The 22,643-nt window shown below is 45.8% G+C and overlaps 1 protein-coding gene across 12 annotated transcripts in view; it reads left to right on the top strand.

Moving 5' to 3' along the window:
• Positions 1 to 22,643, top strand: part of NELL2 (neural EGFL like 2) — a 391,818-nt gene that overhangs the window by 156,274 nt on the left and 212,901 nt on the right. For all 12 annotated transcript variants that reach the window (XM_070049719.2, XM_070049717.2, XM_070049716.2 and 9 more), the window contains 6 exons: positions 15,651 to 15,824; positions 15,914 to 16,010; positions 17,545 to 17,617; positions 17,792 to 17,874; positions 18,729 to 18,857; positions 20,270 to 20,372. In XM_070049719.2, coding sequence (XP_069905820.1) covers positions 15,651 to 15,824; positions 15,914 to 16,010; positions 17,545 to 17,617; positions 17,792 to 17,874; positions 18,729 to 18,857; positions 20,270 to 20,372 — 659 coding nt within the window. The remainder of the gene's footprint in view (positions 1 to 15,650; positions 15,825 to 15,913; positions 16,011 to 17,544; positions 17,618 to 17,791; positions 17,875 to 18,728; positions 18,858 to 20,269; positions 20,373 to 22,643) is intronic.

Genomic DNA, 22,643 nt, shown 5'->3' with positions numbered 1-22,643 from the left:
TCCTGGAACAGAGCCTACAATAAAGTAGGTATTGAAGAAAACTGTTAAATGAGTGAATACAATACCTGTGAAACGTTGACACCACTTGAGCAGGAGGTTTCATTTCTGGTAGTTTGTTAAAAGAACCTAAGTGTATAGGTGCACAGAGAAACATGTATTGACACATTTTTATGAGGAATGAAAAAAACTGGAAATAGTAGTTGGAAATTGGGGATTAAATATGTTTTGAGACAGCTGTATTACAGAATATCAGGAATCCATTAAAGAGGATGTGGCTTTATCTTTTGACAGACAAATGTATACCCATGTACAAGGTTTGGTTTGTACACAAACCAGAAAAGTTTGGTTAGCTGAGAAAGACCAAAAGAATGCCTGCTACAGACTTGACCACCAGTGACCTGAATGTTCATCCTCATGCATTCGTGTCTGTTCTGAAGTTTTGTCTGGTTTACTCTATTGTTAGACATCACAAGTAGAGTGCGCATATGTCGGTATACAGCAAGAAGGTGTATGTACATCTGTGTGTTTAAGACCAAGGTATGTGTACATATGTTTGTAGGACCAAGATGTGTGTACCTAAGTGTGTAGGACCAAGGATTGTGTACATGTGTGTGTAGGAGCAACGTATGTATACATACATGTGTAGGAGTAACTTATGTGAGCATATGTGTGCATGAGACCAAGGTGTGTGTACATATGTGTCTCTAGGTCCAAGGTGTGTGTGCATGTGTGTGTAGGACCAAGGTGTGTGTACATGCGTGTGAATAGGATCAATATGTATATATAGGACAAGTATGTGTACATGTTTGTAGTACCAAGATCTGTGTACCTATTTGTGTTGGACCAAGGTGGGTCTACATATAAGTGTGTAGGACTAAGGAGTGTGTACGTATGTGTGTATAGGACCAAGGTATGTGTATATAACATGTGTAGACCTAAGGTGTGTGTACATCTGTGTGTTTGGGACTAAAGTGTGTACACATATGTGTAGGGCCAAGGTGTGTGTACAGGACCAAGGTGTTTGTACATATGTGTCTGTAGGGCCAAGGTGTGTGTACACATGTGTATATAGGACCAAAGTATATTTATATATAGGACCTAGGTGTATGTACATATGTGTGTAGGGAAAGGTATGTGTGTCTATTAGTGTGTACATATGTGTGTGTAGGACCAGTGTGTGTACATATGTGTGTAGGACCAACGTATGTGTACCTGTGTGTGTAGGACTAAGCTGTGTGTACACTTGTGTATATAGGACCAAGATGTATGGACACGTGTGTGTAGGTCCAAGGTGTTATACACATATGTGCATGGGACTAAGGTGTGTGTACATATGCATGTACAGGACCAAAGTGTACACTCATATCTGTGCATTGGACCAGAGTGTCTGTATATTTGTGTGTATAGGACCAAAATGTGTGTGCATTTGTGTGTATTGGATCAACATGTGTTTATAGAACCAAGGTATGTGTGCATATGTATATACAAGATCAAGGTGTGTGTGTATTTTTTAAAGATTTATTTATTAATCTTGAAAGTTGGAGTTACGCAGAGAGAGGGAGAGAAAGAAAGATCTTCTGTCCTCTGCTTCACTCCCCGATTGGCCACAATAGCTGGAGCTGTGCCAATCTGAAGCCAGAAGCCAGGAGCTCCTTCTGGTTCTCCTATGTGGGTGCAGGGGCCCAAGGACTTGGTCCACCTTCTACTGTTTTCCCAGGCCATAGTAGAGAGCTGGATTAGAAGTGGAGCAACTGAGATTTGAACCAGTACCCATATGGTATGCCGATGCTGCAGGTGGCGGCTTTACCCACTACACCACAGCATTGGCCCCTCTGTATATGTGTGTGTATGTATGTGTTTATAGGACCAAGGTGTGTGTACATAGGTGTGTGTAGGACCCAAGATATGAAGTCTCTTACAACTAACCGTGCACTTGGACTCTGCTTTATCTCATCCTTCAAGGCAGAAACACCTCATTGGCAGCACCTGCGAGGCCTTTGGGGAACGTGTGAGCCTCTGTGCAAGTGTGCTCCAGGCCTTCTCCGTGCTGGCCATCAGAGCAGCCCCCTCCCAGGGGCTGTCTCCATCCATACACGTAGTGTCCTGGGGTCATCCTGATTCAGTAGGGGGCTCATCTGCCACCACCCTGCCGCACCCCTGGGCCCTTTCTCTGCAGGTCACAGTCACGGCCGAGTGGAGGTGGTGGGAGGGCCCAGCCTTGAGCAGGCCCTTACCCTTCTTCCAGTAGCTTGCTGTGATGAGTTAGCTCTTTTTTTAATTTTTTTTTTTGACAGGCAGAGTGGACAGGAAGAGAGAGAAACAGAAAGGTCTTCCTTTGCCGTTGGTTCACCCCCCCCCCAATGGCTGCTGCGGCTGGCGCACTGCAGCTGGCGCACTGCGCTGATCCGAAGCCAGGAGCCAGGTGCTTCTCCTGGTCTCCCATGTGGGTGCAGGGCCCAAGCCCTTGGGCCATCCTCCACTGCCTTCCTGGGCCACAGCAGAGAGCTGGCCTGGAAGAGGAGCAACTGGGACAGAATCCAGCGCCCCAGTTGGGACTAGAACCCAGTGTGCCAGTGCCGCAGGCGGAGGATTAGTCTATTGAGCTGTGGCACTGGCCTTTTTTTTAATTTTTAAAGATTATTTATTTGAAAGTCAGAGTTATACACAGAGAGAAGGAAAGGCAGAAAGAGAGCGAGATCTTTCATCTGCTGGTTCACTCCCCAATTGGCCACAAGAGCTGGACCTGCGCCTATCCGAAACCAGAGCCAGGAGCTTCCTTTGTGTCTCCCACGTGGGTGCAGGGGCCCAAGGACTTGGGCCATCTTCCACTGCTTTCCCAGGGAGAAGCTCAGGGAGACTCGAACGTGGAAACAGTGGGGACAGGATGGAGATCAGCAGAGAGCTGGATCGGAAGTGGAGCAGCTGGTACTCAAACTGGCGCCCATATGGGATGCCAGCACTATAGGTGATGGCTTTACCCACTATGCTACAGCACCAGTCCCAGTTGCTTAGTTCTTGTGGATATCCCTGTGCATTGGAGAATCCTATTCTTATTAGTTGCTTTAGATGATCAGCACTTTCTCAATTCTTATGTCAGTCTTTGTAAGATACATACAACTCCACCAGTTCTCTCCTCCCTCCAGGGTCACAGCTCCATGTGTTGTTAAAGTTGTTTTGTGTCTTGCCAGCTTCGTCATTAGAGGTAGTAAGTGGCCTCCATATTAAGAGCAATCACTTTCTCCTTTTACATTAAGCTCAGTAACATGGTGTAAGAAGATGGAGTGGCTGTCCTCTAAGCCATTGTGTTGATTGCCAGGGCTTCAGTCACAAATGTGTAGCCACAGGGCTTTCCTCGATGCTGTGACCTCGGCTCACGGCTGCGTTGGTCACGGCTGCCTGGTGTCTGTGTCTGCGCTGGCGGTGCTGCTCCTTGCTGTGCAGCTTTGACAGAAGTCACTCTGGGTTCCTACAGGACTGAACCCAGCCCTCACTTAGCCTGGGTCCTGCCGCCTTGCTCACAGCAGACTTCTCAGTACACATGTGTGGAGGAATCGAGTTGATACGTGTTTGCTAAAAAGGGGAAAAAATGCCTCCTTCCCCTTTGTACTTGGAAGTAAGGAGATATCTTCTGGCAAGAATGCCGTGGTCTGCCTCTGCAGGTTGTAGCTCTGGGTCCCTGGGTCTATTCAGACAGCCCGGATGACCACTTTGACAGGTCTGTCTGTCACAAACCAGATCTGAGCATCTTTAATTAATTGCGTACTGTCCTGGGAGCCGTCTCTCCCGGCAGCTTGCTGGCGGCTCAGCAGAACTCGGGTGACATCACCGGAAAGGCGCTCTGCTGGGTGTGCTGTATGTCGCTGCTGCCAGTCTTGTGAGGTCACTGCTCCGACTTTCCCAGTCTGATAGGGAGGACACAGGCTCAGGGAGACTCGAACGTGGAAACAGTGGGGACAGGATGGAGACACTGATGCCCTTGAGCTGCTGCCTGGCGCTGTGATGCTGATGGCTGGGTCGCGTATGAGCTCCAGACAAGCCAGTAGACAAATCAGTGAGGCTGTGATGAGCGATGGCCCCAAACATACTCCTATCCCTGCTTTCCAGGATCTCAGTATCGGGAGGAGGCACTGGAGATAGCCAGAACAGATGAGTGCAGCAGCCTCCTTGAGTTGTTGTCCTGCTCTAGACGACGTCGTATGTTTCACTGGTTACACTAGAGCCCCTGGGGCACCTGTGCCATCAGTGGGTAGGGTTTGCTCTCTTGTTTTTGCCTCTAATGCCTGCCTCCTGGTTCCGCATTCTTCCATTTAACACATGTGTTCAGCCTACTTACCATTCACAGAATTGGTTTTCAGTACCTGGTTTTATAAATAATTGGAGTTATTGATGCATGGTGAAATCTGTACCTTGAGCCTCCCTTGCACAGGGTCAGCAGGAGGCCATCTGCCCTGGTGGTCGGGAGCAGTGAGGGCTGAAAGGGGTTTTGGTCTTCCATGGCATGTGCAGGGTGTGTCTGGTGCCAGAGACACAGGTGGCCTTTCTTTAGGTTGCTGATTTACACTGGGCTGCAGGTTCATGTACTGAGATGAGCTGATAATTGCTCTGTCTCCATTTAATTTAAGGCAACAGAAAAATCCCCCGTTAATGTTGTGTGCAACCTGTCAGAAGAGATGCAACCTTATTTTTATCCTTCGATCTTGATCTATGAAGGGGGTTGTTAAGATGAGTGATGTCACTATTGGCCATTTCTCTGAAGCCTCATCTTAAATTAGTTTATATTTCTGCCAGTGCAAAGGAGATTTGAATAACAAGAGCATAAATTATTATGAAGGTGAACTTCATTTCTGATTCCAGCTATCTCTTTACAGTATGGATAACAGCAGGGAGATGGGATATGTTCAGGTGTGACTAGTAATATTTTTGGGTTGAACATGATTTTAAATTTAGTTACTACTCATTGGAGAGAAAGAGAGAATGATGGATAATAGTGATGCTGAAAAGCATTCATGGTTCTGTTGCACTAACAGTAACCTAAAAGTGTTGATCCATTTGGTTACGATGACATATTTTGCCTGTGGTCACAACTTCAGTGCGCCAGTTAGGGCTCCTGATTGCCAGTGATTTTTGGAGGTGGTGAGTAGGAGGGCACCTGCAGAACTGAGGGAAGCCTGTTGTACCACCATTTGGAACAAGAAGTAACTGAAGGTGCCTGGTGTCCCCACAAACCAGAAGTGGGATGCATAGTGACCCTAAAGCCGAGGCTCTGACCTCTGTGCTGTGGTAAGTGTTGGTGTGGGAGGTCGGGGGAGAAGCTGTTGGGCACTGAGTCTTTGTCCCACGGCAGACAATGCACTTCTTCTTCTTCTTCTTTGTTTTATTTATTTGACAGATAGAGTTAGTGAGAGAGAGAGAGAGAGAGAGGTCTTCCTTCTGTTGGTTCACCCCCCAAATGGCCGCTACGGCCAGAGCTATGCCGATCCGAAGCCAGGAGCCAGGTGCTTCCTCCTGGTCTCCCATGTGGGTGCAGGGCCCAAGCACTTAGGCCATCCTCCACTGCCTTTCCGGGACATAGCACAGAGCTGGACTGGAAGAGGAGCAACCGGGACTAGAACCTGGCGCCCACATGAGATGCCAGTGCTGCAGGCGGAGGATTAACCAAGTGAGCCACGGCGCTGGCCCGACAATGCCCTTCTTGAAGTAGATGTGGTTGTTCTTGAAGAGTGGTGAGCATGCACCTGGTGTTCATTGCAGACACTTTCTTCTTTAGTTTTTCTAAACTTTCATTTAATAAATATAAATTTTGAAAGTACAACTTTTGGATTATAGTGACTATTCCCCCCATAACCCCCCCCCCAACAACCATCCCATCTCCTACTCCCTCTCCCATCCCATTCTTCATCAAGATTCATGTTCAATTATCTTTATATACAGAAAATCAACTTAGTATATACTAAGATTTCAACAGTTTGCACCCGCACAGATACACAAAGTATAAAGCACTGTTTGAGTACTAGTTTTACCATTAATTCGCATAGTACAACACTTTAAAGACAGAGATCCTACATGGGGAGTAAGTGCACAGTGACTCCCATTGTTGACTTAGTTGACACTCTTATTTATGGCATCAGTAATCACCCGAGGCTCTTGTCATGAGCTGCCAAGGCTTTGGAAGGTTTCTTGAGTTCACAGACTCCGACCTTATTAAGACAAGGCCATAGTCAAAGTAGAAGTTCTCTCCTCCCTTCCTTTCTTGATGGCCCATTCTTTCCGCTGGGATCTCACTCACAGAGATCTTTCATTTAGGTTTTTTTTGTTTGTTTGTTTTGCCAGTGTCTTGGCTTTCCATGCCTGAGCGACTCTCATGGGAATTTTAGCTGGATCCGAATGCCTTAAAGGCTGATTCTGAGGCCGAGTGCTGTCTGCATCCGTTGCAGACACTTCCAGTAGAGTTACGCAGCCAGCAGAGTTCCGTGTGGTTTCACGTGTTCCTGTGGTTTTGCACATCTGAGAGTTACCGGTTATGAAGGCATTCTGTTACTGCAATTTCATAGTCAAATTGTGGATCAACTTCTTTTGACCTGTCTTCTTTCTATGAACGACATCCAATATTCATACTAAACATTTGTAGGGTACATTTCCGAGTGTTTTGTGTCATTATTCAGTTTTTTAACATTTTTCATGTATATCATGTTTCCTTAAACAAATGAAAAAAAAAAAACAAACAAGTGTTGTTAATGGAAGTATAACTTTGGGTAAAATGTGTAACCTGAAAAGGGTGGTTCTTATTTTTAGGGCCTACCGTTGTCCTCATTGTTATCACAGCCACTCTTGTTATCACAGCCACTCCAGGTTAGGAACCCAGTGCAGTTGTCATTTCTGATGGTGTTGGAGTAGGAGGCCAGGTGGCACCCCCTTAGGAGCTGACAGGTGGAGAGTAGTGATTGTGGCCTCACATGGGTGTGGGGATGGTTGGGTGGAGAGCAGTGAGTGTGGCCTCACGTGGGTGTGGAGATGGTTTTGTAAACAGCCTCTTGATGAGCTCCTGTCAACTTCTGTTGCCACAAGTCAGGGGGCAGGGTTCTTTGTTCCCCCACATTCTTGTTGAAGTGGGATTTTATTAATCTTCTTAATTTTTGTTAATCTGATTGATACCTCTGTGAATTTGCTGTCCCTTATTGATTTGTAGGTGAGTGTTTCGCTTGCTGTGGACATTAGCCTCTGATTTAATAAGTATTTTTATCTTGCCTTACAGAAAGTCTTTTGCTTTCAGTTCTATTTATGCTCTCTTTGCCTGGAGAAATTTTAGTTTCTGTGTAGTTACAATGTAGTTGATTTCTGTGTTACTTTTTGGCTTCTGTTTCATTCTAGTTTCTTCTCTTTGCATTAAGACTCCCATCCTCATTCTAGAGAGTATCCCCAGTGACAGGAGTAAAGAAGCAGGAGGCCACCCCTGCCTGGACCCTGTGTCCCCAGCCCTCACCTTGGGGATTAGCCTTCAGCGATCAGTATGTGCGCCCACGGACTGATTCCCCTCTAAACGCACTCCAGCAGGCTTTCTGCCCCAAGGCAGTTTCTGAAATAGCGTTAGGGTCGCCGGCACTTCAGCTCTGTGTGGTCCGAGGCTCGGCCTGCACATGCTGGGCCTTGCAGTGCATTTGGCATAGGGGCTTCCCCTGCTGCCAGAGGCTTCCTCACGGCTAGGCCTGTGGCGCACTCATGTGTTTGGTGTTTGTCCTCTTTTCTCTCTGAAGTGCTTACTGCCCTTGCTCACCCTTCCGCTGAGTGTGGACGTGTCCTTTCTTCTGCAGTAGTTGCCTGGGCCATCTGTTTGCTTTCATGGTGTTCCACATGATCTCCGCGCTCAGGACAGCTACAGCTCGGCACCCACACAGGACTGCTATCCACCCAGCCCTGAGATCCAGCTGCCGTCCCCGGGCCTCTCCTTGAGTGTGCGTTGGAGCCCTCTGCACAGCGTGTACACTCGGTGTTTGAACTTGCACACTTGGTCTGTTGGTGCCCTCAGTGTGGCGTATCTGTGCACACTTGGTCTGTTGGTGCCCTCAGCATAGCATGTCTAAGTGTGCACACTTGGTCTGTTGGTGCCCTCAGTGCCACATGTCTGAGTTTGCACACTTAGTCTGTTGGTGCCCTCAGTGCAGCGTGTCTGAGTGTGCACACTTGATCTGTTGGTGATCTCAGCGCAGTATTTCTGAGTGCACACTCAGTCCATTGGTGTCCTTAGCATAGCATGTCTAAGTGTGCACACTTGGTCTGTTGGTATCCTCAGCATGGCATGTCTGTGTGTGCACACAGTCCATTGGTGCCCTCAGTGAGTGTGTCTGAGTTTGCACACTTGGTCCATTGGTGCACTCAGTGTAGCATTTCTGAGTGTGCACACTCAAGCACTTCTGTAAACTTGCTGTGTCCATGCTGCCACGTCAATAAATGGCCCTCCCACCTTTCACTTCCTTTAGTCAGAAGCTCCATTTCCACCATTGTTTTGTTTTCTACACTCCAAATCAGCAAGTCTGTCAGTTTGATACTGCTTTTATCCAGATTAGAGCCGCTTCTCACTGTGGCTGCTGCTACAGCAACATGTCTCCTAAGGGTGCTTGCAGCAGCTCCAAGCCAGCCTCTCACACAATCCCCTCCAACCCTCTATTCAGCCATTCCTTTGGATTGCCGAGTATCATCCTGTACCAGGCTGTGTGGCCAGTCAGGGGGGATTTGTGGGGTGTTTGCAGTTTGGCCTATTAGAAAGTCAGTGCCTGTAAATGTGTGTGTGGGTGGAAAAACAATTCCCCATTTCTCCAGGATGAATGATGTCGTTTGATAAGAAACTTCCAAATTGTTTATTGGAACATCTGACCACCTCAGCACCAGTGTATGAGTGAACATTTTCTGCATCCTTATTGGGCTTTGGCGTTGTCACTCTTTGCTACTTTAGCCATTTCAATGGGTGCATAGTAGTGTGTCATTATGGACGTAACTTTGATTTCCCTGATGGCTGATGATGTTAAACTTCTTTTGATGTGCTGAATTTCCATCTGTTTATCTTGTTTGTTGGGGTGCCTTTTGCCCAGGTTCTTATTGGATGCTATTTTTTACTGTTAGATTTTGAAAGTTCATTTATATTTTCCTTTATCAGATATTTCATTTGCAAATATCTTCTTCCATACTGTAGTTCATGCTGTTCAAAGTCATAAATGCAAGCCCTTTTCATCTCAGTTATGTCTGTTCTTCAAGGTTTTCCTTTTATGGGTAGTGCTTTTGGTGTCAAGGCTGCTAACCTAGCTCTAGAGCTCCTGCATCCCATTCTGTTTTTTATTCTGAAGTCTTAAAATTTTGTGTTTACGTTTAAGTTTGTGGTCCATATTGAGATAATTTCTTGAGGTCTGAGACTGAAGTCAAGGTCTTTTGTTTTCTTCTGTTTCTGTAAATCCATGGGTGCCCACTTGCTCTGGCTCATTGAATTGCTTTTGTACTTTAGTGGTCATGTTGTGTCGATCTAGTTTTCCTTGTTCTTGAGGTGGGAGCTTACGTAATCGATTTGCAACTGTCCTCTTACAGTCTCACGCGTATGCAGGTAGTTTCACAAGCTTCCCTCTGTGTAGTCACATTCTTCATTTCTAACCACAGGAGATGTGTAACCATTGCTCTGCCAGGATGACACAGTCTTGCTTACAGTCATTTTGAAATAAGTCTTGAAATTGGGTGGCTTGCTGGCGCCACGGCTCACTTGGCTAATCATCCGCCTGCGGCACTGGTACCCCAGGTTCTAGTCCCGGTTGGGGTGCCGGATTCTGTCCCAGTTGCTCCTCTTCCAGTCCAGCTCTCTGCTGTGGCCTGGGAAGGCAGTGGAGGATGGCCCAAGTCCTTGGGCCCTGCACTCGCATGGGAGACCAGGAGGAAACACCTGGCTCCTGGCTTCGGATCAGCACAGTGCGCCAGCCTTATTGACCATTTTGGGGGTGAACCAATGGAAGGAAGACCTTTCTCTCTATCTCTCTCTCACTGTCTAACTCTGCCTGTCAAAAAAAAAAAAAAAAAAAAAAAGAAGAAGAAGAAAAAAAGAAATTGGGTGTCTTGATTCCTTTGCTGTATCTTTTTTACAAAATTGTTTTAGCTATTTTAGTTCTTTTGCCTTTCTATATAAATTTTAGGGTAATATTTTCTGTAGCTACTGATAATTCTTACTAGTATTTTTATAGGCATTGTAACTCTAACAAACTTTAATAAATTGGGGATAATTGACGTCTTCACTATGTTTAGTCTCTCAATTGATAAAGATGTGTATATGGCCCATTAATTTAGATTTTTGGTTTCTTTGAGTAGTGGTGTGTTACTGCAGCATGAAAGGACTGGGCATTTTTTGTTAGATTTATACCCATTTAATTGTTTTCTATTTTGCATAATTTTAGATTATGCTTAATTTCTAACTTTGGTATTTCTGTATTAATATAGTTGATTTTGTACATTTGTATTGTATCCCTGCTGAATTCAATTATTCATGAGGCTGTTTTTTTTAATAGATAATTGGGATTTTCTCTGTACTCAGTCATGCAATCTGCAAATAGAAACTGTTTTATTTCCACCTTTCAGAGTGAATAGCTCCTATTTCTTTCCAGTTTCTTCTTGTCTTAGCTGGAATACCCAGCACTCTTTTGAATTAGAATGGTGAGAGAAGTGAGCTGTCCTTAATCCTGATGCTAAGGAGATGGCAGTTAGTCTTTTACCACTAAGTATAGAGTTAACTAGAGGTTTTTTACCGTTACTCTTCATTAGTTGAAAAGTTATTCTCTATTCTTAATATTTCTGAGAGGTTTATGATGTCTGAATTTTTAATATATTTATTTGAATAAAATATAATAAATATATTAAATATTAAATAAATATAATAAATAATAAAATATAAATAATATATTTATTTGAAATGGAGAGGTACATAGAGAAGGAGAGAGAGAGAGAGAGAGAGAGAGAGAGAGAGATGAATCTTCCATCTGCTGATTCACTTCCCAGATGGCCACAGCAGCAGAGTCTGGGCCAGACTGAAGGCAGGAGCCTGGAGCTTCCTCTGGTCTCCCACTTGGGTGGCAGCAGCCCAAGCACTTGGGCCATCCTCTGCTGTCTGCTCATGCGCATTTATAGGGAGCTGAATTGAAAGTAGAGCAATCAGGACTTGAACTGGCACCCATATGGAAGGCCAGGATTGCAGCCAGTGAATTAAACCCATTACATCATAATGCTGGCCCCTCATGTCTGAATTTTTAAAAAGGAATTTTCTGCATAAATCAACATGTTTGGGTATTTTTAAAAATATATTTATTTATATATTTGAAAGGCTGAATTATAGAGGGAGAGAAGGAGAGACAGAGAGATCTCCCATCCACTGATTCCCTCCAAAATGGCTACAATGGCCAGAGCTGGGGTGATCTGAATCCAGGAGCCAGGAGCCACGTAGATGCAGGGGCCCAAGTACCTTTGCCATCTTCTGCTGATTGCCTAGGTACATTAGCAGGGAGCTGGAAGTAGAGTAGCCAGGACTCGAACTAGCATCTATATGGGATGCCAGCATTGCAGGCGGTGTGACTTTACCTGCTACATTGTGCAGGCTTCTGGATTGCAGTTCTTAAAATAGATTTATTTATTTGAAAGGAAGAGTGTTAGAGTTAGAGACAGAGCTCTTCCATATGCTGATTTACTCCCTAAATGTCCATTATAGCTAGGGCTGAGCCAGGCTAAACACAGGAGCCAGGAACTCCATCTGGGTCTTTCAAATGGACGGTAGGGGCCAAAATCCTGAGCCATCTTCTGCTGTCTTCCCAGGTGCATTAGCAGGAAGCAAAATCAGAAATGAAGTAGTTGGGTCTCAAACCAGCACTTTAATATGGGATGTTGGCATTGTAAGTGGCTGCCTAACCCAGTGTGCCACAATACCAGCCCCCATTTTTATTTTTTGAAGAATAGGTCCAATTTGTGTCAGCTGTCCAAGTTTTGTGTGTAGAATTGTTGTCTGTATTCCCTTATTCACCTTTTGATAACTGTGAGATCTGTAGTAAAATCTCCAATATTATTCCTAATACTGATAATTTTATCTTTGCTCCTTTTTTGTTTGTTATACTTAATAAAAGTTTATAAATTTTATTGACCTTTTCCAGCAACCAGCTCTTGGTTTGCTGAGTTAGTCTATTTTTTTTTTTATGTTTTCAATTTTAGTGATTTCTGCTCTGGTCTTTATTAATTCTGTGCTTCTGCTTGCTTTAGGTTTATTTTGTTTTTGTTCTTGACATAAGAGCTCAGATGATTGACCTGAGACTTAGTATCTGTTTGAATGTGTGTGTGTGTAGTGTTGTAGTGTGCTCTTGGTACTGCTTTGTGTTCCAAAAATTTTGGTAATCTGCATTTTCATTTCAGTTCAGTTTTCATGTAATTTTTGATTTCCCGGAGGGTTCCTCTTTAACCTTTGGATTATTTAGATGCGTTTTTTGTTTCCACCTCTTTGGAGATTGTCCTGTTAGTGATTTCTAGTGGGATTCTGCCATATTCAGAGAGCCTACTCTGTATAATTCAGTCCTTGGACCTTGTTGAGTGTGGTCAGTGGCCCGGATAGGCTCTGTCTTGGCATATATCGCATGGTGATGTGGACAGTGTGTGTTCTATATGTTCTGTGAAGCTTGACTAAATCTTGTTGGTATATTTTGAATATTGTACTCGATCCTGATGGTTCTGATTAATAGCAATTGTTGAAAAAGTGGTGTTGAAGTCTCCTGTAATGGTGAATTTATCCATTTAGCTTTTCAGTTCTATTAGTTTTTGCTTCTCCTATTTTCACCTTTGTTATTGCTGATGCATGTTTAGGGTTGTTGTCTCATCCCATGAGACCGCTTCATCCTGTAAGGTCCCTCTCTGACTTTGGTACTTTTCTTTTTTCTGATATTTTCTGTTTCTGATGTTAGCGTGGCAATTCCTCCTTTGCATTGATCGATGTTTTTATAGTATATGTTTTTCCATTTGGTTACTTTCAAACTGCCTAAATTGATATCCTGGAGGTGAGTTTCCTGTAGATATATGGTTGTGGTTTTTAATCCCCCCTGCAAATGTCTGTCTTTCAACTGATACTTATTTACACCTTTCATATTTAATCTAATTATTGATGGTCTTGAATTTACATCTCTCACTTTTAATCTTGCTTGTAGTTTACTCATTTTATAATTCCATTTTGACTTTTCTGCAATGATTGGGAGTGTCTCCCTGTAGAGCCATTTTGTGGTTGCACTGAGTATTCCACTATAAACTGAGACCACACACACTGCACGTGTTACTGTTTTTCTAATTTTAATGATACGTGAACATGTTGCCTTCCTTTCTTCTTACCCTCCATCATTTACAGTGTAGTGACTTTAAATAATCCTTCTAACTTCATTTGGAACCATATCAGACAGTTGTGCTTCAGTTTTCAAAAATAGTTAAGAAAGTTTAAGAGGGGAGGGAAAACTTAGTGTCTTTCCCCATATTTTGGCTTGTTTTTTTCTTGTTATGTTCATAGCATTCTAAGTGTCTCTTTTTCTGTTTCTGTTTATAGATGTTCATTTTGTCAGTGTTTTGATGTAGGCTTTCTGGTGGTTTTCCTGCATCTGAGAATATCTTGATTTCTGTTTTATTCCTGAGGACCTTTGCTGGATGTAGGACTTTGAGTGCACAACCTTTTTTCCATCCCACTAAAATACTGCGCCCCTCCTCTGGCTTCCGTCGTCTCTGCTGAGGAATAGACCGAAATTGCAGGAGTTTGCTTCCTGTGCGGGATGTGGTTGTCTCAGGATGCTTTTGGCATTTGTTTCTCAATTTTAATTTTCTGAAGATTGATTATGATTTAAGTTGTTTTTAATTTCTCTGAGTTTATCTTGTTTGGGGTTTGTGAGTTTAGATCTCTTGCCAAATTGAGGAAGTATTCAGTATTATTTCTTCAGTTAATGTTTTTTAGCTTATCCCTTCTGCATTCTTTTATGGTCCCTAATGATACAAATGTTTGATATTTTATAATCGCACAGTGAGAGATTTCTTTGTTAACCAAATTGGAAAATTTCTTTTTCTTTTACAGTCAGTTTGTTCTTTTCTTGGTCACCTTCATTCTGCAGTTTAGCTTATCCATTGTTTTTTAACTTTAATTATTATTTCTTGAACTTCTAAAATTTCTATCCATTTCTTCTTTAATAGATTGACTTTCTATTTTATTTTTTCATGTGTTAACGTATACTGCCCTTTGTTTTTGTCAACACTGCATAAAATTCTTGCTAGGCTGTTCTGTTGTCATTATCTTGGTGTTTGTTGTTGGTTGTCTTCACTAAGTCTGAGATCATTTTGGTTTTTGGTGTAATAGATGATTTTTTATTAAAATGTGGATGTGTTTGTATCATGCTCTGAGACTTGAATCCTGTCTAACCGCTTTGTCTGACCCTGCTCTGACAGGGGAAGGGAGGCACCATCTTGTTGTGGCTGGGTGAGGGGCAGTTCCTGACTGCCTGCTTGGCCCATCTGCTGACTGTGAGAGAGTGAACGTCCAGTTCCCTGTGTGGCCCCTACTGAAAGTTGAGGTAGGCTGTTGGTGAAAAGCCTTACCTTCCTCTGTTCTTTTTTGGGTACCTTCTCCCGATCGGGGAGGTGTTTTGCTACTGACCGATGGAGGTGGGAGTACAGACTTCTCCTTACATGGTCTCCTCTAGTGCTGTGGTCCCTTGTAGCCACCTCGTGGGATTCTAAGTCATGACTGTTCTTGGCCTTCTGTAACACAGCTCTGGTGCTGGTGCCTCTTTTCTGCCCCAAAAGAGTGGAAATCCAGGCTTCTTACTTAACTTTAATCAGTATGGTGAGAGATGGGACCATAGTGTTTTTTTTTCCTTAATATGTATTTATTTGAAAAAGTTATCAAGTAGGGGATATATATATATAGACAGAGAGAGAGAGAGAGAGAGAGAGAGAGAGATTGAGAGATTGAGAGATATCTTCTATCTACTGGCTCACTCTTGAGGTGGCCACAATGGCCAGGGCTGGGCCAGGCCAAACCCGTGATCCAGGAGCTTCATCAGAGTATCCTCCATGGTTGGTAGAGACCTAAGCACTTGGGTCATCTTCCATTGCGCTCAAAGGCCATTAGCAAGGAGCTAGTTCCCGAGTGGAGCAGCCCCGACTACAACTGGTGTCCATATGGGATGCTGGCATCACAGGCAGGGGCTTTGCCAGCTACTCCATAATGCCAGCCTCAAGGGACGTAGTGTTCCCCGTGAACTTTGGAGTCGATGGCAGTTAGCTGATGAAAGTTTCATTCTCACTAGGCAGCCCTCTTTGTTGTTAACTCTGTGGGGCCTGAATCCATGGTTATCTCTAGCTCATGGGCTGCTACTGCTGCATGTCTGGGATATGTGAGGCAAAAACACAACCCAGGGAACTCGTCTCCTCGTCTCCATACTGTCTCTTGGCTCCCGTGGTCCCTTGCCTCCATTGTTCATGCTGTTCTTAGGTTTATCTTAAACACAATGCCTAGTTGTACCAAATAGGGAAAGTGCACCTGCTCCCTATTTCTGGAGGCAGAGGTCACCTCCATCATCTTGACCGGTTTACACCATGTCCACCCATGGGGCCTCCTCTCTGTGCAGGTACTTGGAACTGGAAAGCAGTGGCCATCGGAATGAGGTCCGGCTTCACTACCGCTCGGGCAGTCAGCGCCCTCACACGGAAGTGTTTCCTTACATGCTGGCTGACGACAAGTGGCACAAGCTCTCCTTGGCCATCAGTGCCTCCCATTTGGTTTTGCACGTGGACTGCAATAAGTAAGTGAGATGTTGTCATTCTTGGGAAGTGGGGATTCTGAGGAATGCTTGTCTGCTCACGTTCCTGCTCTGATGTTTCTTTCTTAAAGAATTTATGAGAGAGTGGTGGAAAAGCCCTCCACAGACCTGCCTGTGGGCACGACATTTTGGCTGGGACAAAGAAATAACGCACATGGATATTTCAAGGTACCTTTTGTCTAAAGTGTGAGCATAAAGTATAAATGCAAATGCTTTCTGATGAGTTTAGCAAAGTGCAGTTCATGCTTTAATGTGTGAAACAAAATAACTTAGTTTGCATAGATTTTTATCAGTATCTACTTCTGTTTGCTTCACACTTGTGTTTTTTACACCAATACCTTATTTAGCTGACAATGAGTGTGGTCTTTGGACACTGTGGAGATGACCACAGGGCTGCAGTCAGGACGGCCTTCCTGTTCTCCTGTAGGTCTTTTCTCCCTTTGCTTCACACACACCAGCCTGCCCAGGAAGTGAAGTGACTGCTCAGGGCCAGGCTGCGAGTTGTGGGCACACATGGGCTCTGAGTCTGTGTTTGTGAATCCTCCACACGGATGCTCTTGTCTGTCTTCAGTGTGGGCAGGCATGAGCTGTGAGTGCCCACCCTGCCTCCATGATCGTGACAAGTCAGAACCCTCACACACCTTGGGGTGTGTGTGTGTGTGCACACCACTCCAGGGGCTCGCATCTTTACTGTGGTCTGTGAATAGCGTCCCCAGTGTGCAGTGCACACACTGTATCACATCCATGGTAGTCTTGTCTTCCTGTGATAGGAGTTAATGCACGTGGTGGCTCCTCAGACAACACCCAGGGACACAGCAGCGCCCATGATGGCCACAGGGTGTCTGATCAGGTTACATGACTGGGGGTACACAGACCATAGTCCATATAGGTACTCACAGTTGACTGTCACCTGTGAGTGCTGTCACCCCTTCAGCCATTCTCTTTGCCTTTTTCTAAAGGATACAGTGAAATTTCAGTGGAAGAAAATAAATGATGTTGGGAAAGGAAGAGAGGGTGGTGGCTGCACGGGCTGGTGGGAGTGTGTGTGATGAGCCTGTCTCTGGGCTCTGTGTGGTCCTTCGTGGCTGAGGACACCAGGTGACATGTTGTCTGTTTAGGACGGGTGGTATCCACTGGCCTTGGAGAGAGGTGCGGGCTGGGCTGCCTGTGCCTCCCATGCTCGTGGCGTGGTTTTGCTGCAGCCGTTCGGGAGACTGTCGTCCTTTGCAGTGGAGAAGAGAGCTTCCAGAGCCCCCGCTGAGAAACAAGACGTACTCGGATGAGGGCTGTCTTCATGACTCGCTTTCTCTTTCTCTGTCCCCTGCTTTCTCATGGTTACGGTGCATTTGGAATTGGGGTCAGTTTCTGCATTGCTGAAGGCAGAAGGGGTTTCCAGGTTAGGCTTTCGAGGTTCTTGTAAAGGGCTCCTCGAGCCCCCCTTCAGTGGATAACAAGAAATAACTCTCGGAAGGACATGGCCAGTTACAATGACTAACTGCATCTTCACATTGAACCTGGAGGGAGGCTGCGTGGGTGGTCTCTTGTTTGGCCTCGGTGTGGAGTGGAGGCAGTATATTCAGAAAGACTTTATTCAGGGATTTGGAAGAGTCTCTTCTGTAATGTTTTTCTTCATGAACTTGGCTATTTTATGTAATCTGAGTGAATGAAAGTAATATGTGTTTTAAAAATTTTTCATTTACAGGGTATAATGCAGGATGTGCAATTAGTTGTCATGCCCCAAGGATTTATTGCTCAGTGTCCAGATCTAAATCGCAGTAAGTTTATTAGTTCATGTACTGTGTGATGTGATGAAAAGTTTCCTTCTTGCTTAATTTTGTACAGGATGTCAGTTTAAAAATAGAGTTCCATTATATTGGTTGCCAACATAGACTTAGCTAGATTGAACCTTTTATAAATATACCTTGACAATGTCCTGTTTGTAATTCCAGCATGTCCAACTTGCAATGACTTCCATGGACTTGTGCAGAAAATTATGGAGCTGCAGGATATTTTAGCCAAAACATCAGCCAAGGTAAAGCAACTCAGGAATACAGTGAGGTCACTTAGAAATCCTGCGGGCTCTTAGCGGTTCCCGTTATAACTACACATTTCCACCTTGGAGACTTCTCTTGTACTGCACCACTTTCTAGAACTGATTCTCAATTCCTGCCCAAGCAATGGCCTTATAAATATTCAAACTCCCACCATCTGTCCAATAAATGGTTCAGTAACTCAGCAATGAGGCAGGCTACCTGGCTCATACACTGCCACTATGGCGAGATTTGCTGTTGTATTATTATTTATGATTACAGATTGTTACTGTTGTATACTTGTCATTAGCTTTTCCTTGCCAGCCAGGAGCGGCAGGGGAGTGAAGAGAATCCTGGCACTAGTTTCAGGTCCTGGAGTTGGTCGTGTGCGTGCTTCCTACAGCGGGTTACGTTCTGTCATTCGCTGGTGTCTCAGCACACACAAGCACAGTCGGGTCACTGCGTCCTGGTCACCGGTGACCTGACCCACCTGCAGTCATGTTGCACAGCTACAATTTCTTTTTTACGCGATACTTACATTCTAAATTTTTTTCACTTGATTACACACATTAGCAAGATTAAACCTTTACAAAGCTGGAGCCTGTCTCTCTGCATTGTGGGTGATGCTGATTGGGTTCAGCCTCCAAAGCCCTTTGGTCTCAAAGGCAGGGAGCAGGTTCATTGCACACCAACACACAGAGGAAAGTTCTTTCTGTCTGGCAGAAGGCTCACATGCATGTCTTAACACGGCCGCCCGTGTTGTGAACCTGTTAACCCTGCGGTGCCTTCTAGGGGTGGGGTCTATTTTTTTGTGGTTCTGGCACCATGAGCAGTGACCACTTCCTCTCTGCCCCAGCTGTCCCGAGCCGAGCAGCGGATGAACAGACTAGACCAGTGCTACTGTGAGAGGACCTGCACCGCAAAGGGAGCCACCTACCGAGACCTGGAGTCCTGGACAGACGGCTGTAACAACTGCACGTGCCTGGTAGGGGCTCTGTTTGGTTTCACTCTCAGTGACACACATGCCACACTCTTTTAAAAATGGATAAAAACAATGCAATCACAAACATTTCAGATCCATTTCTTCAACACACAGCACTCAACAACCAGAAAATCTGGTCACATCTAGGAGCTGAGTGCTGCCTCATTAACTACACTTTTGGCCTATAGAAGGAGTATGGCTTAGGAATGCTATAAAGGTTAGCTTTATTGGCACATCCATGAGGTTGGCAATTTAAATGTGGTTGGGAAGGTGATCCTCACAGGTCCTCTCCTGTTACGTTTAACATACCCGAGGGTTTCCCTTCATGTTTTTATTAATGTGTGCCGACAAAGGTGAATTCTACATAGTGGTAAATACTATGTCAAGACTGACTGATCGACAAATAATAGAGCTTAAATAAGATAGTAGTGAGGGACTTACTAATGCAGTAGAATACTTATCACAGTGTTTAAGCAAATATTATTTGCTCACTGATTAAGTAGATTATTTTGTGTTACTATTTCAGAAATGTATGTTACTTTTCAGAGAAAAGATCAAAGCGAGTGTAGTTTTGACTCTTAAATGCCATGTGCACAGCAGCCGCCCGAGATGGTATTCTGGAAAGGAGTCAGAGATCTTTGTGCATCAGCCTTCAACACGTTGTCCCAAGTGCATCCACTGCTCTGAAACCCATAGTACCGTGCACATGCAAGGATCACAGCGGTGGGGAATCAGCGCGTGTGGACTCTGGTCTTTATGTATGCACACCTATGCTCCTGCCCACATTGCAGCCCTAACAATGTGGCCTTCCCATGCTTGCAGCATGGTGACCAGAAACAGAATTAAGTAGGCGGCCAGCTGCCTTGCAGGGAGGTCAGTGAGATGAGGCAGACACCTGAGCAGCAGTAGGGTCGGGTTCCTGGTATCACCGCTGGCCGTGGCGTGGCTTCTCCTCGGTGGGTTGTGAGCATGGCGTCCCCTGGAGTGGTGACCTGCCCTTGCTTGCTCAGATGTGCTGGGGATTCTGGGCCCTGGGTGGGGCTTCCCGGAAGGCAGCTGCTAGAAACCCCGGGCTGCGGGGGCTTGTTTTGTGAGTGCTCTGAGCATCGCCACTATTCCCCATTGAGGTCGTGCCCTTCCCTTCCACTTGCCGGGAGATGGGGGCTTTTGCTCTCTGGGGCAGTTGCTGGACAGAGGAGGAGCCCCTCCTGCTGCTGGAGTCCAGGGTATTTTCCTGTGGGTGTCCATGCTGTGGGCTTCCTGGGTAGCAACTGAAGATAGCAGTGGGCTTCGTGACATTGTTTGGACAGAGTTTGAAAGTTAAGAAAACATTCCAAAGTCAACTGGGTGCTGAACTCCAACTTGGGAATTCCTTAAGTCCTGTTTTTTTTTTTTTTTTTTTTTTTTCTTTTTAGAATGGAACTGTCCAGTGTGAAACCCTGGCCTGCCCGGTGCCTGAGTGCCCGCTGAAGTCAGCTCCGGCGTACGTGGACGGCAGGTGCTGTAAGGAGTGCAAATGTGAGCACAGCTTCTGTGAGGCACACTTTTTCTTGCTCTAATAAAGCTTCCCTTAGTAAATGCTCACCTAAGGTTGGTGGAATGTGCACAGGCTACACAGCTTCCAGAACTGGTGGAGAGGATGACCACCAGCTCTGTGCTGGCTGACTCCGTTTTGACTGCTGCTCTTCTGCTACAGTAGAGGGATCTGCTGTGTACCGTGATGCAGCCGGAGAGGTGCATGGGGCTTTCACTCAGGCACCGCTCCATGCAGGCAGCTCCCGGAGAGGTCAGGATCATCCAGGAAATCTGAGATAGAGTGCCTTCCACTGGCAGGCGATTGCTCGCTTAGCCCCAGAGGAGAGGCCACGATGTTCCAGAATCAGTTGGTGGAGACACAAGGAGGCTCACCCCGCTGCCTATGGCACCTGTCCTCAGTTGGTAGCATGCAGCTCACCTCGGTCACCTGTGCCTCTCCACAGAGGGGTTCTGGGTCACCCATTACAAACAAATCCTTTCACCTATGCTGCTAATCTCTTAACAGATTTGACTTAATTCCTTGTGAAAAGCAGTTATTTAGTAGCTAGTAGCTACTTTTGTACAAAGAAGTAGTGAGGCATATGAACAGTGTTCTTCAAATGCTTGTGGAATACAGAGCTGTGGTCATATGGATATGCGGGGTCTCCCGAGAGTTCATGGGAAGTGTTTATGATCAAAAATATGCACAAACTTTTTAAAAAAATTGTACCAGCAAACCTTGTTCTTTAATTACACTTTTCCATGAACTTTGTGAAGCACCGTTGTGTGCTCACGATAATGGCGTGAAGAGACAGAGGATTGGGGTGGTTGGGGAGCAGAGGGCAGGAGGGAGAGATGGGGATGGAGGGAGGCTGAGAGGTGGGTATGAGAGGGTGAGATGGTGGGGAGAGTTGGGGATGCAGAGGGAGAGAGAATTGGTGTCCCCTCCCTGGCGTTTTTGTGTGAGCCCCATTCCTTTACCATTGGATTCCGTGCTGTGCGTGGTGCTGCTGCTGTCATCAGACAGGGATCAGGAGGCCCCTTGCACAGGGTATTGATCGGGTTCCCTCAGGAGCTCACGCGGCCTAATTCGTGAGTTGCTGCATGGAAGCCGGTGCACCTTAAGAGAGTGTGTTAGCCTTGCCGGGCGGGTTGGGCAGGACCAGAAGGAGGGAATGCCGCGGTCCTATGGCTGCCGCCAGCCGTTCCCCTTGCTGAGGAGTGGGTGGGGCCTCCCATGGACTTCGCTTAGTAAGTGCAAGCTTGTGGGGATGGTCTGTGGTTCTGTGGGTATTTGGAGGAGCAAGAGAAGGGCATAAGATACAGGCAGGGCTTTATGGTCACAACACTAGAGAGGCACCCCCTGTGTTAGCTGTGAATATGGTAGATGAGCACTGGACGATACCAGCTGTGTCAGACACAGGGTGGCTGAAGCGATGGATGCTCCTGATGGCACAGTAGATGCAAGTGGTGCGTTTTCAGTTCTGATGACTGCACTGTCCGCTCAGACCCCCACTGGTAATCTTCGCGGAGTGTTGATGGCAGACTGTGGCACTGAGGATGAGAAACCAACCGGGTTTACCTCGGAGTTAAACAGTTAAAGTTAGGTGTATGAAATCTGGGTGAACCACAGCATCAGCCAACAAATCCCAGAAAGTGAGTCCAAGTCTCATTTCATGTGGATAGAGATGGCGGGACGGGGTGACTGGGCGTCCCTAGTGCCTGCTGGCCCGGTGATGTGATGGCCACTCGGACTGAGCTGGTGCTTCTGCCCACGGGAGGTGTATCGGTGGGCCTCATCTGATCTCCTCAACCCTTCTCTAAGTAGAGCCTTTGTGTGACCTGCCCAGGGGAATACTGTGCACCCCCAGTGTACCCCAGGTCCCACAGGGGCTCCTGCTGAGTATCCTGTGCTGCGTTCATCCCCATGACCCCACAGTGGCCTCTGTCCTTGCAGCAAAGCCCACCAGAGGCACCTGGAGACAGCCAGCCAGCAGCACACCACCCCTGGTGGCTCTTCTGCACACTTCCAGCTTCCAATCCTGTCATTTACTTTTGTCTCAGGTGCTCTGCGAACAGCCAAAGCATAGATTCAAGACACATCTAGAAAACGAACTGCAGACATCCTAGGTGACTGTCGCCCTGATGTAGAATGGGCTCAAGGAGTTAGAGCAAGTCTCAGCCCAAGTTAGAAAGCAACAAAGAATTGTCAGAAAATAATTAACTGATGCCTCGGAAGTTGTTAATGACAGTCACTGAGGTTGGAAACGATTT

Source organism: Oryctolagus cuniculus, chromosome 9 (genome assembly GCF_051225735.1).
Source record: "Oryctolagus cuniculus isolate XC-2025 breed Fujian yellow rabbit chromosome 9, ASM5122573v1, whole genome shotgun sequence".
In the NCBI taxonomy this organism is placed as follows: Eukaryota; Metazoa; Chordata; class Mammalia; order Lagomorpha; family Leporidae; genus Oryctolagus; species Oryctolagus cuniculus.
Note: the sequence above shows the minus strand (reverse complement) of the source record. Positions and strands in the feature narration are given on the sequence as shown.